This window comes from Petaurus breviceps, unplaced genomic scaffold (assembly GCF_028583685.1).
Source record: "Petaurus breviceps papuanus isolate PSGF00001 unplaced genomic scaffold, PetGlider_PUasm1.0 81, whole genome shotgun sequence".
NCBI lineage: Eukaryota > Metazoa > Chordata > Mammalia > Diprotodontia > Petauridae > Petaurus > Petaurus breviceps.
In genome coordinates this window covers 8,878,361-8,894,234 of record NW_027186546.1, presented here as the reverse complement: position 1 = coordinate 8,894,234, position 15,874 = coordinate 8,878,361, and the positions used below count along the sequence as shown (strand labels likewise).

At 38.5% G+C, this 15,874-nt stretch overlaps 1 protein-coding gene across 2 annotated transcripts in view; it reads left to right on the top strand.

The window, feature by feature from the left end:
- Positions 1-15,874, top strand: part of LOC138176142 (DNA/RNA-binding protein KIN17) — a 42,933-nt gene that overhangs the window by 1,381 nt on the left and 25,678 nt on the right. For both annotated transcript variants that reach the window (XM_069106915.1, XM_069106916.1), the window contains exons 2-7: positions 2,374-2,468; positions 8,869-8,912; positions 9,001-9,123; positions 11,399-11,580; positions 13,899-13,947; positions 14,164-14,218. In XM_069106915.1, the coding sequence (XP_068963016.1) occupies positions 2,374-2,468; positions 8,869-8,912; positions 9,001-9,123; positions 11,399-11,580; positions 13,899-13,947; positions 14,164-14,218 (548 nt within the window). The remainder of the gene's footprint in view (positions 1-2,373; positions 2,469-8,868; positions 8,913-9,000; positions 9,124-11,398; positions 11,581-13,898; positions 13,948-14,163; positions 14,219-15,874) is intronic.

The window sequence follows — 15,874 nt, the reverse complement described above, 5'->3', positions numbered from 1 at the left end:
ACTATGTACACTTTCCTCTGCAGACTCAGATTTTTAGATTTAAGTTTTATAGCTTAAAGACCTTTAGGGATCATATAGTATAACTTTCATTTTTCTTTCCTTCCTTTCTTCCTTCTTTCCTTCCTTCCTTCCTTCCTTCCTTCCTTCCTTCCTTCCTTCCTTCCTTCTTTCCTTCCTTCCTTCCTTCCTTCCTTCCTTCCTCCGTTCCTTTCTACCTCCCTTCCTCCCTCTCTTCCTCCCTCCCTTCCTCTTTCTTACTTTCCCCTTTCCCAATTGAGAAATACTGTTCTTAAGACATTTTCAGTATTTTGAAAGAAGAGATTTCAGGGCAAGTCCCAAGAGGAAGCATGGTGTGGTGGAACAACCATTGAGATGGGAGGGACAGGTTTTGAATACTAGCTCTACTCTATACTAATGTGATATTGAGTAGGTTTTTTTTTTTTTTTAACAGCCTCAGTTTTCTCATCTGTAAAATAAAGGAGTTGAACTAGATGAACTCTGAGGTCTCCCTTTCCATTCTAAATCTTATAATGCAAGGCCTCACCAAGAATAATAAGCTGCACAAGTGTAGGTTGGAGAAAACGAGCTTAGATAATACTTCTTTTGAAAAAGAATTGAGGATTTTAGTGGAAGGAAAGCTCAGTGTAAGTCATCAGTACTACCTGGAAGTCCGACAAAAAATAGTATCATTTTAGGCTGTTTAAAAGAAGCGTAATATCCAAATTGGAGGCCCCATTCTACTCTGAATTGGTTAGTCAGTCAAGCCTTTATTAAATGCCTGCTATGTGTTAGACACTATGTATTGGGGACACAAAGTAAGAGTCTCATCCCTCCACAGACATTTTAATGGGGGAGATTGTGTGTGTGTGTGTGTGTGTGTGTGTGTGGTAGACATTTCTAGAGTTTTAGTTTTTTGGCTATGAAGGGAAGCTTCCTCTTAGCATTGTTGTGAGGATCAAATGAGTTAATATTTGTAAACTACTTAGAACAGTTCTTGGTACATAGTAGGTACTTAACACATACTTGTTCCTTCCCCTGTCCTGCTCTGGGTCCAGTATTTTAGGATAGACATTGATAAGCTGGAATGTATTCAGAGGATGGCTGCCCAGATGGTGAGAGGACTGGTGACCATATCATAGACATATCTAGAATGGGACAGATAGCCTTGGGAGGTACATTGAAGATATTCAGACAGGTTCAATAATCGCTTGTTGGATCTGTTCTAGAAGAGATTCTTGTTTGTTGAATTTGAGTTGGACAAAATGTCCACTTAGATTCCTTTCACCTATGTGATGCTGTTTGCAATAGGGAGCCATAGATTAGGTGCCCCTTCCGCTCTTATGAGAGAAAAGATTGAGGTCTTCATTGCCCTCTACCTTCTCAGCTTTTACTCTGAATGTTTAGCTCAGTCAAGGCTCAGCTCTGGTGAAGCCTTCACTGATCTATCTAGTTGTTTGTATTCTCTTCATCTTACTTTGTATTTTTTTTTTTAAAGCAATTGGGGTTAAGTAACTTGCTCAAGGTTACATGTGCCAGTTATTTTTGTGTGGGTGCCGAGTATCTGAGGCTGGAACCGATCCCAGGTCTCCCGACGCTAGGGCCGGCACTCTTACTCACTGTGCCACCTGGCCGCCCCTCTTACTTTGTATTTCTATACATGTTGAACTCTACAGGAGAATGTAAATTCCTTGAGAGTAGAGACTGTTTTACTGTTTTGATCTTTTTATCTACCACCCAACATACTCTATGCATAGTAGGAGCTTAATATTTTTAATTGAAATGAAAAATTATAGAGAGAAGCAAATTTGGGGACAATTTTTGATACATTGAATCTGAGGTACTAACAGAATCACCAAATAAAGCTTCCCAGCAAGTAGGATTTATATACATTGAAAGGTAAGGCTAGAGTTATACTATTAATTTTGGATTCAGCTCCTTACAGGTGGTGAAATCATGGGCATGGATAATAACACTTTGCCACAGGTGCTTAGAAATAACCATTTTTCTGAAAAATGACGTGAGCCACAGCAGGAATTATTCAACTAGAACAAATTTAGAGGAAGCTAGAGAATTGGGTAGCCTTTGGGTATAAAGGAGTAGAGATGTATAAGAAGCACCTCCCTGAAGAAGAGAATGCAAGAAATAGATAATACCTCAACCATGTAGAAGTGTCTAGGAGAAGTGGAAATACAGTGATATAAAAAGGAGAGGGAATAAATAAAGTCAGGATTTGAATACATATAGGCATTAGCCTTGGAAAAGAGAGACTGTTTATTCTGAATCAGGTAGGAATGTGGGTCAGATATTTAGAACCCAGTATGATGAAATATGAAAATAAAAAAAAAATTAACCATCATCTTTTCTGTTTTGTAGAATGGTTTTAAGTGCCATTGCATGTCAGAGTCTCATCAGAGACAGCTCCTTCTGGCTTCAGAAGATCCTCAGCAATTTATGGATTATTTTTCAGAGTGAGTATCTCAAGAATATCTATAGTTGAGAGACATTGGGCAGCTAGGTGGCACAGTGGGTGGAGAGCTGTGCCTGGAGTCAGAAAGACCTGAGTTGACATCCAGCCTCAGATATTTATTAGCTGGGTGACCCTGGGCAAGTCACTTAACCCTATTTGTCTTTGTTGCCTTATCTGTAAAATGAGCTGGAGAAGGAGATGGTAAACCACTCCACTATCTTTGCCAAGAAAACCCCAAATGGGGTCACAGAGTCAGACATGACTCAATAACATTCAGTTGAACTATAAAAAAAAAACAAAACAGTTTTTATTGATGTCCTTTTTTTAAACATTACCAAAGTTCCTCCTAGCATTCTATTTCCCAGAGAGCCATCCCTTATAACAACTAGTATTCTTTTTTTGAAGCAATTGGGGTTAAGTAACTTGCTCAAGGTTACACGGCCAGGTGTTTCTGGGTGGGTGCTAAGTGTCTGAGCCTGGACTAACAAATAGTATTTCTTAAGATTCATCTTAAAACATTTTTAAAAAAAAATCAGGATAACTGATCAGTTCACCAGAAAAAAAATCTGAAAATATTGTAATATGCACCCTTTGTAAAAGGGTGGGCTGGAAATGACTTCATATCCTTTTTTTTGAGCCATTCTTATTCTTTATAATTTTGCAACATTCACATTTTTAAATTTTTGGTGATTGTAATTGTACTTTGCATTTACATTGTTATTATCATTGTGTATATTGTATCTTGGCTCTGCTTATTTCACTCTGCCCAAGTTCATGTAGATCTTCCCATGATTCTGTTTATTCATGACATTCGTCATTCCACAGAAATGATTTGCTGTGTTCATGCACCTCTTGTTTGGCCATTTCCCTAATTGACGGGCATCTACTTTGTTTCCAGTTAGTTGGACAATATAGCTAATGATTTACATTTGAAAAATAGAGAGTTCTTGTCAGTTGCTGGTATTAGTACTGGAGATTGCAAGTCTACAAACAGTTATTCAAACTTAAAACTGCACCAAGACTTTAGGGACACTCTGTATCATAGGATTTAGGAGCGGGAAGGGACCTTAGTGATAATCTGTTCCAGAACATTCATTTTACAGATGAGGTTACTGAGGGTAAGTGACTTGTCAAAGTCACATACTAAGTGGTGAGGTAGGGTAGTTGTATTTTCTTTTTTGGTAGCACAAAGTTCTCTGTCTGTTCTTTTTATTTGTCTCATATAGTTTATTTAAAGAAATAAGGCTGGAGGGGCAGTGAATAGAGCACTGGCCCTGGAGTCAGGAGGACCTGAGTTCAAATTCGGCATCAGACACTTAACACAAAACTAGCCGTGTGACCTTGGTCAAGTTACTTAACCCCAATTGCCCTGCCTTCCCCGCTCCAAAAAGCAGAAAAAAAAAAAAGGTTATGTCAGAGTAGTCTATTTCCTTTTTTGACAGGGTTATTTGATTGGACAGATAGATTCAGGAGGACTTCCCTCACTCCCTCTTTCTTTTCTTCCTTCCTCCCTTCTTCTTTCTTCCCTCCCTTTCTCCTTCCTTCCCTCACTCACTCCCTCCCTCCTTTCCTTCTCACCTTTTACCCAGTCCTACCCAACAATCCCACAAGTCTGTTGTGTCAAGCAGTTTGCTAAATGCTGAGATAGAAAGAAACATACAAGACCTTGCCCTCAAGGAGTTCACAATCTAATGGGAGAGATAACAACAGCAAATTAAAATATAGACAATACATACACACAAATTATGTGCAGGATACAACATAATAAATTTTTCTTGAAGGCTTTTGATGCAGGAGTTCCGACTTCACTGTCTTCCTCCTGCTCCATGCCTTGATCCTTTTTGTCCCCGAAAAAACATTCTATGGTCTGTTTGTGCTTCCTCTGCTTGCTCACATTGCCAGCCAGTAACTTGACTTTTGAGCTCTTTGCCACGGTAGAACTCTGCTTCCAGAATTGAGAGAGCTTTGTCCCAAATCGCTGGGGTTTTTGCAGCTGCTGGACCTATTAGGAAGGCACCCTCTCTACGGCCCCCACAACCTCAGGGCACCTGGCCACACACCCCAGGACCACCATCCAGGACTGCAGTCCAGATTCAAGCAGGTTAAAGCAAGAGGAATTACTTTCTGAATGGTTGCTTGGTCCCCCTACATCTGCAGGCCAGGAGCTCCTGAGGCAGGCACTCCCTGTGCCTCCTATGCAGCTTCTAGCCCAGGGGGCAGGGGCTGGACCATGCTCTGCTCTCCTGTCCCCCCCACCCCCATTCCAACAGAGTTGCACACTGACCTTTTACTTTGTCTTTGGCATTTATGGTTTGAGAAGTCTGGAAACCACCACAGCTGTTGGTCTGAAGTCTGCTCTGGCTGCTGCTGGTTGGGGCCGCCCTGGGGCAAGAACCACGGGGCTCACAAGATAGACCTTTCCTATTGGCCTGCCTGGCTGTCTTCAGCTGCAGATTTGTTTCTCTCTGTCACTTTGTGGGTTCTGTAGCTTTAAAATTTGTTTAGAGTCATTTTTTGAAGGTATTGGAAGTGGTTCGAGCCTGATCCCACACCAAGTTTGTGCTTTTATTCCACCATCTTGGCTCTGCCAAGAAAATAAATAATTGAGGGAAGACACTAGAGTTAAGAGGGATTGCGAAAGCCTTCTTTAGAAGATTGGATTTTAGCTGGAACTTAAAGGAAGCCAGAGAAGGAATTGAGTACCTAGAATCTGCCAGGGATAGGGGAAAGCCTAAAAAAACTGGAAAAAAAAAAGCAAAACACGACCCTTTTTACAAATTTTCATAGTCAAACAAAAGAAATTTTCACATTGGCCACTTCTGAAAATGTATGTCTTATTTTACATCTCAAATCTGGTAACATATTATACCTTTTTCTTCATCCATCTTCTAAAATCATGGTTGGTTATCACATTGATCCATATTATATGCTATTTTTGTGGAGATAAGATATAGGGATATGGACTAGACCATCATATAGTCAGATGGATTCAGAACTGTATTTATAAGAGCAGTTGTTAATGGCTCAGTGCCACCGTGGCATGACAACTCTTGTTGAATATCCCCTAGATCTTTTAAGTACTGTGCTATTTAGCATTTATTTAAAAAAATTTTTTTTGGGGGGGGGAGGGAGGAAGGCAAGGCACTTGGGGTTAAGTGACTTGCCTGAGGTCACACAGCTAGTAAGCGTGTCAAATGTCTGAGGTGGATTTGACCTCAGGTCCTCCTGATTCCAGGCCTGGTGCTCTATTCACTGTGCCACCTAGCTGCCCCTATTTAGCATTTTTATTAATGATTTGATGATGGTGTAGATGATATATACTCATAAAAATTGCAAATGACACAAAGGGATGATTAACTAATAGTAGATAGCACTCAAGATCTAAAAGGTTCTTGACCTCTCTTCTCTCTGGGTTTTCTGGTTACCACTCTATCCTGATTCTTATCATCCCTGTCTGACTACTTTTTCTCAGTGTCCTTTGCTAGATGTTTTTCCAGGTCACACTTTCTAACCTTGGGTATCCCTCAAGGTTCTTTCTTGGGCCCTCTTCTCCCTCTGCTACTTCACTTGATCTCATCAACTCCCATCTAACTGTCCTGCCCCAATCTCTGTGCTGACCTCTAGTTTTGTATTTCCAGTTGCTTTTCAGATACCTTGAACTAGATGTCCAATATATGTTTTAAATTAAAAATGTCCAAAACAGAATTCATTATCTTTTTTCCCTGAAACCCTCCCCTAATCCTACCTTCCATCTTACAGTAGAGGACTATATCCTTCCAGTTCCTCAGACTCCCAACATAGGTGTCAACCTGGATTCCTCACTTTTTTACCCTTCCCTGCCCCACCATGTCCAATCTTGCCAAGGCATATTGATTTTACCTTTGCAACATCTCTTGAATAAGCCCCTTTTCTCTCCTCTGACTGTCACCATTCTAGTGCAGGCCCTCATCGCCTCTCACCTGGGCTATTGCAATAGCCTGTTCATAGATCTGCCTGCTTCAGATCTATCCCCACTCCATATTTCAGTCACTAAAGTGATTTTCCAAAGCTTAGGTCGACCATGTCATCCTCATACTCAGTAAACCACAGTGGCTTCCTATGGTCTCCAAAAGCAAATACAAAAATGATCCTTTTGGCATGCAAAGCCCTTCATTATCCAGCCCCCTCCTGCCTTTCCAGTCTTATACCTTATTCCCTGACATGTACTCTTTGATCCAGTGACACTGGTGTCCTGGCTGGAACAGCTAGGAACAACATTCCATTTCTTGACATAGGACATTTTCTCTGGCTGCCTGGCATTCCTGCAATGATTTTCTTCCTCACCTCTGCCTGCTGATTTATTTCCCTGGTTTTCTTTAGGTCCCAGCAAAAATTTTACCTTCACCAGGAAGTCTTTCATGACCCCTTTTACTTCTAGTGCCTTCCCTCTGCTAATTATTTCTTTTTTGCTTTGTGGAGGGCAGTTGAGGTTAAGTGACTTGTCCAAGGTCACATGGCTATTTTGTGTGTGTGTGTGTGTGTGTGTGTGTGTGTGTGTGTGTGTGTTAAGTGTCTGAGGCCGGATCCGAACCCAGGTCCTCCTGACTCCAGGGCCGGTGCTGTATTCACCACACCACCTAGCCTCCCCTAATTATTTCTTTTTTGTACTGATGTGGCTTGCTTTGTTTATATTTGCATGTATCTCGTTTCCCTCATTAGGCTGTGAACTCCTTGAAGGCAGGGACAGTGTCTTGCTTGCTTTTGTATCCCCAGCATTTAACAGGGTGTCTAGCACATAGTGTGCGGTGCTTAATTAGTGTTTGTTGATTGACAGGCTGGAGCATTGAGCTGAATCTAATCAAAGTCACTGGGATAAACAGAAAGTGTTGTACTTGGTAACAAAATGTAAACTTCACAAATATAAGATGGAGGAAATGTGGCTAGGTAGCAGTTACTCTGAAAAAGATCTGGGAGTTTTAGAGACTGCAAACTCCATGAGGTAGCAGTGTGATACGGCAGCCAACTAAGCTTAATTTGGGACTGTATTGAAGGCCATCGCTTCCAGGAATAGGGAAGGGTTATGCTCTCCTCTTGTCAGTTCTTGTCTGCTGTCTTGTTTTCTATCTTTGGCACTGCTATTGAAGAAGGATGTTGATAAGCTGGAAAATGTCCAGAGGAGGACACAGACTTTTAGTCCATTCATTAGAAGGTCAGGTAAAGGAATTGGGCATGTCTGGTGTGGAGAAGAGAAGATTTGGTTCGAGGAAGCTAGCCTTGGAGAGGAGAGGGAGAGAAGATGACTGTCTTTAAATGTCTAAAAGACTATTAATATGGAGTAGGGGTGAGACTTGGTTTTTTTGGCCCCAGAAGTAGAAGAACCTGAAGCAGTGGGGGGAAATACTACAGAGCCCAATTTAGACGGATGTCAGAAAATAACTTCCTAACAATTTAGAGCTGTCTGAAAGTCAGGGGCTGCCCAGCAGCTTAGTTGTACTTAGAGATCTTCAAGCATTAGCTGGAAAATCATTTGTTCTGTATGTTATAGTGAGAACTCCTTTGTGTAAAGTTAGGACTAGGTGGCTACCATGATCTCTTCCAACTCTCGGAATTCTGTCATTACTAACCTTCTTAAAATATCCATGGAATATAGACATCGACCTTCTGTATATTTTGAAAACCTCTAGTCTTTCTCATTTCTTATTCTGGGTGAAATATGAAGTATGAAATTCACGCCATTGGTGTATAAGAGTTTACTTTGAAACAGAAGCAAAAAGGGATCTAGGTGCTTTATCTTTTTTGAGCAGAAAGAAACTCATTTCTGGGTGCCAACTCTATGCTTTTGAAAGGTTACCTTTAAAAGATAACTTTTAATTGTGGAATTAAAGATACTATCAAAACAGTTTTATTCACTGGTGGCTAAGAAGGATAGTTTAGGTATAGTGAGGCCTCAAAATGGGATTGACCAATTTCTAAATTTTACTGAATTTTTTTTCTTCTCGCTAAACTTTTTTCCCCCACTGCACTACCAGGATATGTTATAATCTTTTGATACAATTACAGATCCAGTTATTAATTTGTCACTTTACTTTAGTTTGTGTGGTCTTGCCTAAAGATTGCAATTTCTTATGATCTTTTCCTTACCTAAATTCTATAATTTGACCACTACATTTACAGTAATTATTAACACCTTTCACATAGTATATTTTATAGTTGCATCAGATATTTTAATGGGCTTTATTTAATTTTTTTCTTCTCAATTTCAGGAAGGCATTACTTGTATTATACATATGTATATATGTATATATATATACATAATATACATATTATAATACATATGTATTATACATAATACATATACAGATGTATTATACATATGGATCTTTCCAAATTTACCTAAATATTGTCCTCTATTTTTCCTCAAGGGAGTTCCGAAATGACTTTTTAGAGCTGCTCAGAAGACGATTTGGTAGGCAATTTATGTTATTCAAGTTATCTTCGGATTATAATTTCATAGTCTTCTCCATATTTAACTGCTCTGTATTCTTTGTTTTTAGGCACAAAGAGAGTCCACAACAACATTGTATATAATGAATATATCAGTCATCGAGAGCATATCCACATGAATGCTACCCAATGGGAAACACTAACAGACTTTACCAAGTGGTTGGGCAGAGAAGGTAACTTTTAAAGAGTAAGAAGTGTAATTATTATATGTCTTTCTTTAAAAGGACAGCTGGTAAAATTTACTAGCATATTTGTGAAATTAATAGGTGAATCAGGCAACAAAACAAATGAGGCAAATTTTTAAGGAGAAAGTTGGACTATAATGGAGCAAGACTTTTGCTCTTGAAAGGGCATATTTTTTCCTTTAAACCACCCCCTCTTAGGATTTATTACCACCTTTAAGACTAATTCTTTTCTTTTCGTTCTTCTGGTTCAAGGTCTTCTGTCTTATCCCACCTAGGTATGTTTTGTATTTGCTTTCTCCTTTTTACTTTTTCTTTGTAGGATTATATACGGATAGTGAGCCTTTAGCCTTTCATCCACATGTGGCTTTCTAGGTCCTCATCTGAATCCAAACTTCACAGAACAACTTGGACTCAGTCAAAAGGCCACACCTAAGGACCTAGAAGGCCACTTGTGGCCTCCAGGATTAAGGTTCCCCACCCCTGGATTAGAATGTGATTTCCTTGAGTTCAGCTACTGACTTACTTTGTTTTTGTATCCCCAGTGCTTAGCAAGGTACTTTGCATTGAGGGCTTCATAAATGCTTCATTTATTCATCAGTTGGGGCAAGATTGAAAGGGAGAAATCTCATGTGTTTTTCAGTCATGGAAGAGCTGGAAGGGACCTAAGAAATAGCATCCAGATTTTTATTGTACTGATCTAGAAACTGAGACCCATGTTATGTAGCTACTGTGTTTCCCCGATAATAAGACCTATCCCGAAAATAAGCCCTCCCCTTACTGTGTAAGATTCCTCTAAAATAAGCCCTCCCCCGAAAGTAAGCCCTATTGAGATTGCTACTGTAGTGAAGGTGATCCCCTGCGCTACATGCTACATTACAGTACCCTCTGTACGCACCGTTCCCCCCCCCTGAAGCGCACACCTCAGTCCGAGCTGCATCCAATCAGAGCTGCAGCAGTGAGCGCGTCATCCTGTTCTTCCCCAGTGATTTGCTTATTGAATAAAGGTACATTTTTTTGTTCACATTTACCTGTTTATTAAAATTGCTGTCAATGTTCATTAAAATAAGCTCTCCCCTGAAAATAAGCCCTCTGGTGTTTTTCTGTCCAAAAAAATTAATAAGACAGTGTCTTATTATCGGGGAAACACGGTAGTTGATTGCAGAGCTGAGACCAGAACCCGGGATTTTTGAACATGGTTCATTGCTCATTCTATATCACCATTTTCTGCTTAATTGAGTAACTACTTAAAGAACATTTCTCCCATTATCTAGTCCACTACATTCACTAATTCTCTACCTCAGAGTTTCTGTAAAGGCAGTAAGCATGCGATTTGAGGAGTGACAAAAGGTTAACTTTGACTTGGGGAATAAGGTGATTTACTTAGACTGCTCAGACCTCTGCTGTTGGCTAACCTTACTTACCGGTCATGATGCAGTATTTGTAAAGCACTTAGTACAGTACTTGGCTCATGGTAGCCCCTATATAAATGCTTATTCTCTTTTCCTTCTCTGCCCTCTCCATTCTACTGTCCCCCTGGCCACCCTACCCCCCCACCCCCCAACTTTACATACCTTGGAAACAATAAAACAAGAGTCTTAAAACTTTTGTAGCTTTCTTTAGAATGGCAGGATGTTACAGTGGACAGAGCTTTGAACCTGGAGTGGTTTGTTGTAAAGAAAGTGCTTTGTAAGTGGTAAAATATTGTGTAAATGTAATTTGCTGTCATCATTATTACCTTAGTATTTCAGGGATCTGTGATTTCAGTCTATGGGTTCTTTTAATGAGCACCTCAGCCTTTCCCAGGTCTAGTTGACAATTATTTCTTGAGTTGCTGTAGCTATCAAGTTTATAACTCAGTGGCCAGCCCTCTGGGATGAGCTTCTCTGAAGTTAGGGAGGCCTCTTTGGGGGACTGACAAAATTCTTACTCACAGACAAGAATATTGAACTTAACAGAAGTTGTTCTTCATTGGCCTAGGTTTTAGAGAATTCAGTTACCTCCATGCCACAATGAGGTATCAGATGATTATTGTATTTATATTAATTATAATTAAATATTTGTTTCATGTTCTACCTCTTAACTGCATCTTCTTTGACAGCATATTTTTTTTCATATTTGTATTTCTACTGCCTAACATAATACCTTATATTAGGCATTTCATTAAATGTTTGTTGAATTGAATTACTAATCAGCTTTCATCTTCATTTATATTTTAGTTTGATGGCAAAGTTTGATTATATATTTGTGGATTTATTTTTTTAAGGTTTATGCAAAGTGGATGAGACACCCAAAGGTTGGTATATTCAGTACATCGATAGAGACCCAGAAACTATTCGTCGACAACAAGAACAAGAGAAAAAAAAGAAGCAGGACCTTGATGATGAAGAAAAAACTGCCAAATTTATTGAAGAACAAGTAAGAAGAGGTTTAGAAGGAAAAGAGCAGGTAAGAAAATTTTTTTCTCAAGAGAAAAGAGAAATTATTTCCCATTTACTTTTTAACAATGCTGCTAAGAAATTTCCTTTATAAATTAATAATAAATAAATTTTCATACATTAAAATGTCATAACAACTTTCACTCATTGCAGGTCTCTGTTAGGATTTTTTGTCCATTCATTCCTGTTTACTTTTCTCCATGTAGATCTAGTTATTACTGCTTTTTAGCTTTGCATTACTTTATAAAAGGGCTTTCTAAATTTTTAAATATTCTTTGTGCTTATCTATTTTAATTTCATTATAGTATTCTGATATATTAAGGTGGCAGTTTATAGAATCATTCCTTTTTGCTGGATATTTAGGTTGTTTCCAGTTTTTTGCAGTTAGAAATAATACTCTCCCTCTTTTCCATGGCTTCTCTTGAATTGGTAACTGACCAGTAGCTAAAAACAGTGAGTTTCTCTACTTTGCCTACCATAAAGCCTCTAGAGAATCCCCCTTCCTCCATACCACTCCCCAAAGGTGAGGAAACACCCCATTCCTTCTACTTCTCCTTCCTTTCTCCCCCCCAAAAAACCACCTCATAGAACTTGACATCTTCTCCCTTTCATGTGGACCACAATAGGTTACTGATTCTGCTCCCACCCTTGAGCCTCATCCAAGCCTCCCACTTTGAAGCACTGTTCTGGAACCTCCTTTCACACTGAGCCCTCATTTCCACTGACTTTCATCTAGAACTCCCATCTTCAAACTCAGGAAAGACTTCTTTTGAGGGCTGTTTCATTGCCCATATAGGGGGAAAACTATCTTATGTAACAAAGCCTTTTCAGTCACCTTACTAATAGTTATTATTCCTGTCACGCTTGATCAGGCAGAACATCTCAGCTGTCTTTAAGTGATCTTCCTGTGACCTGACAGGGTTTGGACTATATAGCTTCCGAGGCCCCTTCTTGTTCTAACTCTATGATCTTATGATCTTAAACCCTTTGCTATCCTCCCTTCCCGCTTTAAGACAGTTTTTAAAGCCATATTGCTCTTCTGCAGCTATGGGCATTAATAGTTTCTCTGTATAATTGTCCCAAAGACCAGATGCAATTGAACAAAAGCTGAATCTGACTCATTGGCTCATGTCCATTTCTAGTTAAAACATTCCACCAAGAAAAACTCATGTTCCCTTAGACATTGTAGAATAACTTCTTCTGAAACTTCATCCTTTTATGTAGAAAAGTTTTTTTTAAATGATTGGAAACCTATAATTTCTGAAGTAATTACTGTTTTAATGTTTATTGTTTAACTTAAAGCATTATTTAAACTATAGACCAGTTTCTATAGCTAGTGAAAAGACTAGGTTGTTTAGAAAAGCTGCTGTTATTTTTTTTTAAAAGCTTGCTGTTATTAAAAACATATTAGTTTATTCAGTGAAAATGTAGAATAATAGTCGGAAAATATTAACAGTAAAGGAGTTATTGCTAACAATAATTTTAATTTTTTTTTAGAATCTTAATTTAGGATTGAGTCTTAGACTTAGCTACATTGGGATGGTGTTAAAGCATATTTCACATCTGTGATTTCATTGATGTATGGGAAACTTGATGAGGAAAACTCCTTCAGCCTCTATAGGTCAATAATTTTTGAGCAGTTTTATAGTTTTAGAGAGTTGCCTGAGGCATTGAGGGATTAGGTGACTTGCACAGGGTCATATAACCTGTAGTGTCAAAGGTATGACTTGTACCTAGGTTCTTATAAGTGTTAGGTGTTAACAGGCAATCATAACTTCACAAAACTTATGTGGAAGCTAGGTTTATTACAAGAGAAATGCACGTGTATGTGGAACCCAAAGAGTTCACAATTCATATAGAAGTTTGCATATTTATGACAGCAGAACAAAGGAAGGAGGAGGAAACACAGAACTTTACTGAAAAGAGTGGGAGGGGGGAAAGTGCAGAAAGGTGAAAGAAGTACAAAAGCCCTCCTGAAAAGAAGGAGCAAAATTTCCAGCCTGGCATGGACTGACTGGTGCCTATCTTGACTCCCAAGGAACACAGGGAATCCAGTTTGGGATGCAAATAACAAATTATATTGACATGGAGTGGATGGGCAGGGTACGTTCTTGACATGTTCAAGACATCCTGCATGCTCTGGGTCCAGTGTTACTGGAATATATGGCAATTCAATAAGACAAGTTGAGGGGATCCCTTAACATAGGTCATCTCTACTATGCTATGCCTCCTCTGATATTAGAATAAAGAGATAATTTAAGAGTTTCATATTCTGAATAAATCAAATGATGAACCTCAAATCTTGGAATTCTTAACTTTTCTTTACAGGAATGTCCAGTTTTCACTGAATTAAGCAGGGAAAATGATGAAGAGAAAGGTAAGGTTTGTTTTTTTTTAACATAGATGCTGCTTTGAATTCCTGCAGAATGAGTTACTTAGTAGAAGCATTTTAGTTCTTAATTTTTAAAATTTCAACCAGAATGTATTTAATTTTTTGATTGGTTTGAAATTTATTAAAAAAAAAAACCTTACTATCACCCTCCTCAAGCGTATTTTGATTTCCTTTTTTCTTTTTTTGGGGGGGTATCCCTAGTTGCATTCAATTTGAGTAAAGGAGCAAGTACTTCAGGAGCTTCTTCCAAATCAAGGTTAGTAACATTTATAATTAATTAAGAATATGGAAAATTTTGTGAAGCATATGTAGGGGAGAAAGTTTTTCTTTAATAATTTATGTTATACTTGATAACTGAAAAAGCTCTTTATTTACATTTTCTTGTTTGACCCTTACAACAGCTCTATAAATAGAAATATATTTTGTGAATCATCTTAACTCTGATTTGACTTAGCATGTTTTTTCTTCTTTTATAATTGGGACTTAATTTTTTTTCATCTTTAAAATTAGAGAGTTGAATTAGATGACCTCTCTGGCCCTTTCTGTCTCTATAAGTCTGATTATGGCTTGTTTGACACTTGCTTATATAAGACGTTATCTTTTCAGAAAGAGACATTTTGATGCTTTATTGTACATTTTTTCTTAACTTCCAGGGGTATAGTTTGTCTAGTTCAGTTTTAATGATTTATATTGTTAAATCATGAAGGCTCTGCAGTTTTCTTATTTCAGTGCTATGTAATATAAATTAATATCATTAACCCAAGTAACTATAATTTCAATATAAAGGGTAATGTCTACAATTTTCATTGAAATCTTACATGTCTATATTTGGTTTTGATCTTACTAGTTTTTGTTAGAATTTTAGAATCCTTAGCTTCTTTAAAGCCTGAGCTTTAGTCCTATTCCTTGTAAGATAGGATACCCCAGTTGTTTGTGTCCTCCATCTCTCTCTTTTTTTTTTTTTTTGCCTTTTTTGGGAGGCAATTGGGGCTAAGTAACTTGTCCAAGGTTACACGGCTAGTTTTTTTGTGTGGGTGTTAAGTGTCTGAGGCCACAACCGAACTCGGGTCCTCCTCACTCCAGAGCTGGCACTTTACTTACTTCACCACCTAGCTGCCCCACGTGTCCTCCATCTCTTGAAATAAGTTTGTAAAATGTGTCTATTTATGTGTCAAATCACCTGTGAGAATCTAATTCTTTGAGAATAGGGCTAATCATTATTTTTGCCCCTATAGTTCTGTTGGGCAATTAGTTTGTGATTTGTTGTGAGTGTTCAGGATTTTTATTTCTTTCTTAAATCATGGTTTGCAGGGAGATCAATGATTTTTCAATTAATCTCCCCTTGAACTGTTTCCTAGGGTGGTTGTTTTTGATATCACACATCCTATATTTTTCCAGTGTTTTGATTTTGTTCTTATGTTTTTTCCCGACTCATGGAATTGTTGGTTTGTCTTTAGTCTGTTCTACTTTTCATGAAGTCTGTTATTTGGGTAAGGTTTACCACTTTCTCTGTTGTTATTTATCCTCTTTCCAGTTCTTTTCTGTTTTTTTTTTTGCCTTTTGGAGGGGGGAAGGCAGGGCAGTTGGGGTTAAGTGACTTGCTCAAGGTCACATGGCTAGTAAGTGTTAGTGTCTGAGGCCAAATTTGAACTCAGGTCCTGACTCCAGGGCCAGTGCTCTATTCACTGCACCAACTAGCCTCCCCCCTTTCCTAGTTTTTATTTCTTTTTTTTTTAATCTCTTTATTCCTTCTAGTGTTTGATGGGGTGCTTGGGATCTATATTTGTAACATCAATTTGTAATACCAATTTGTAACATCAGTAATGATGGGTTGCTTGGGATCTATGTTTGTAACATCAATTTGTAACAGCAGTCTGTAAAACCAGTTTGTAAACTCCCCTTCCCCCCCCCC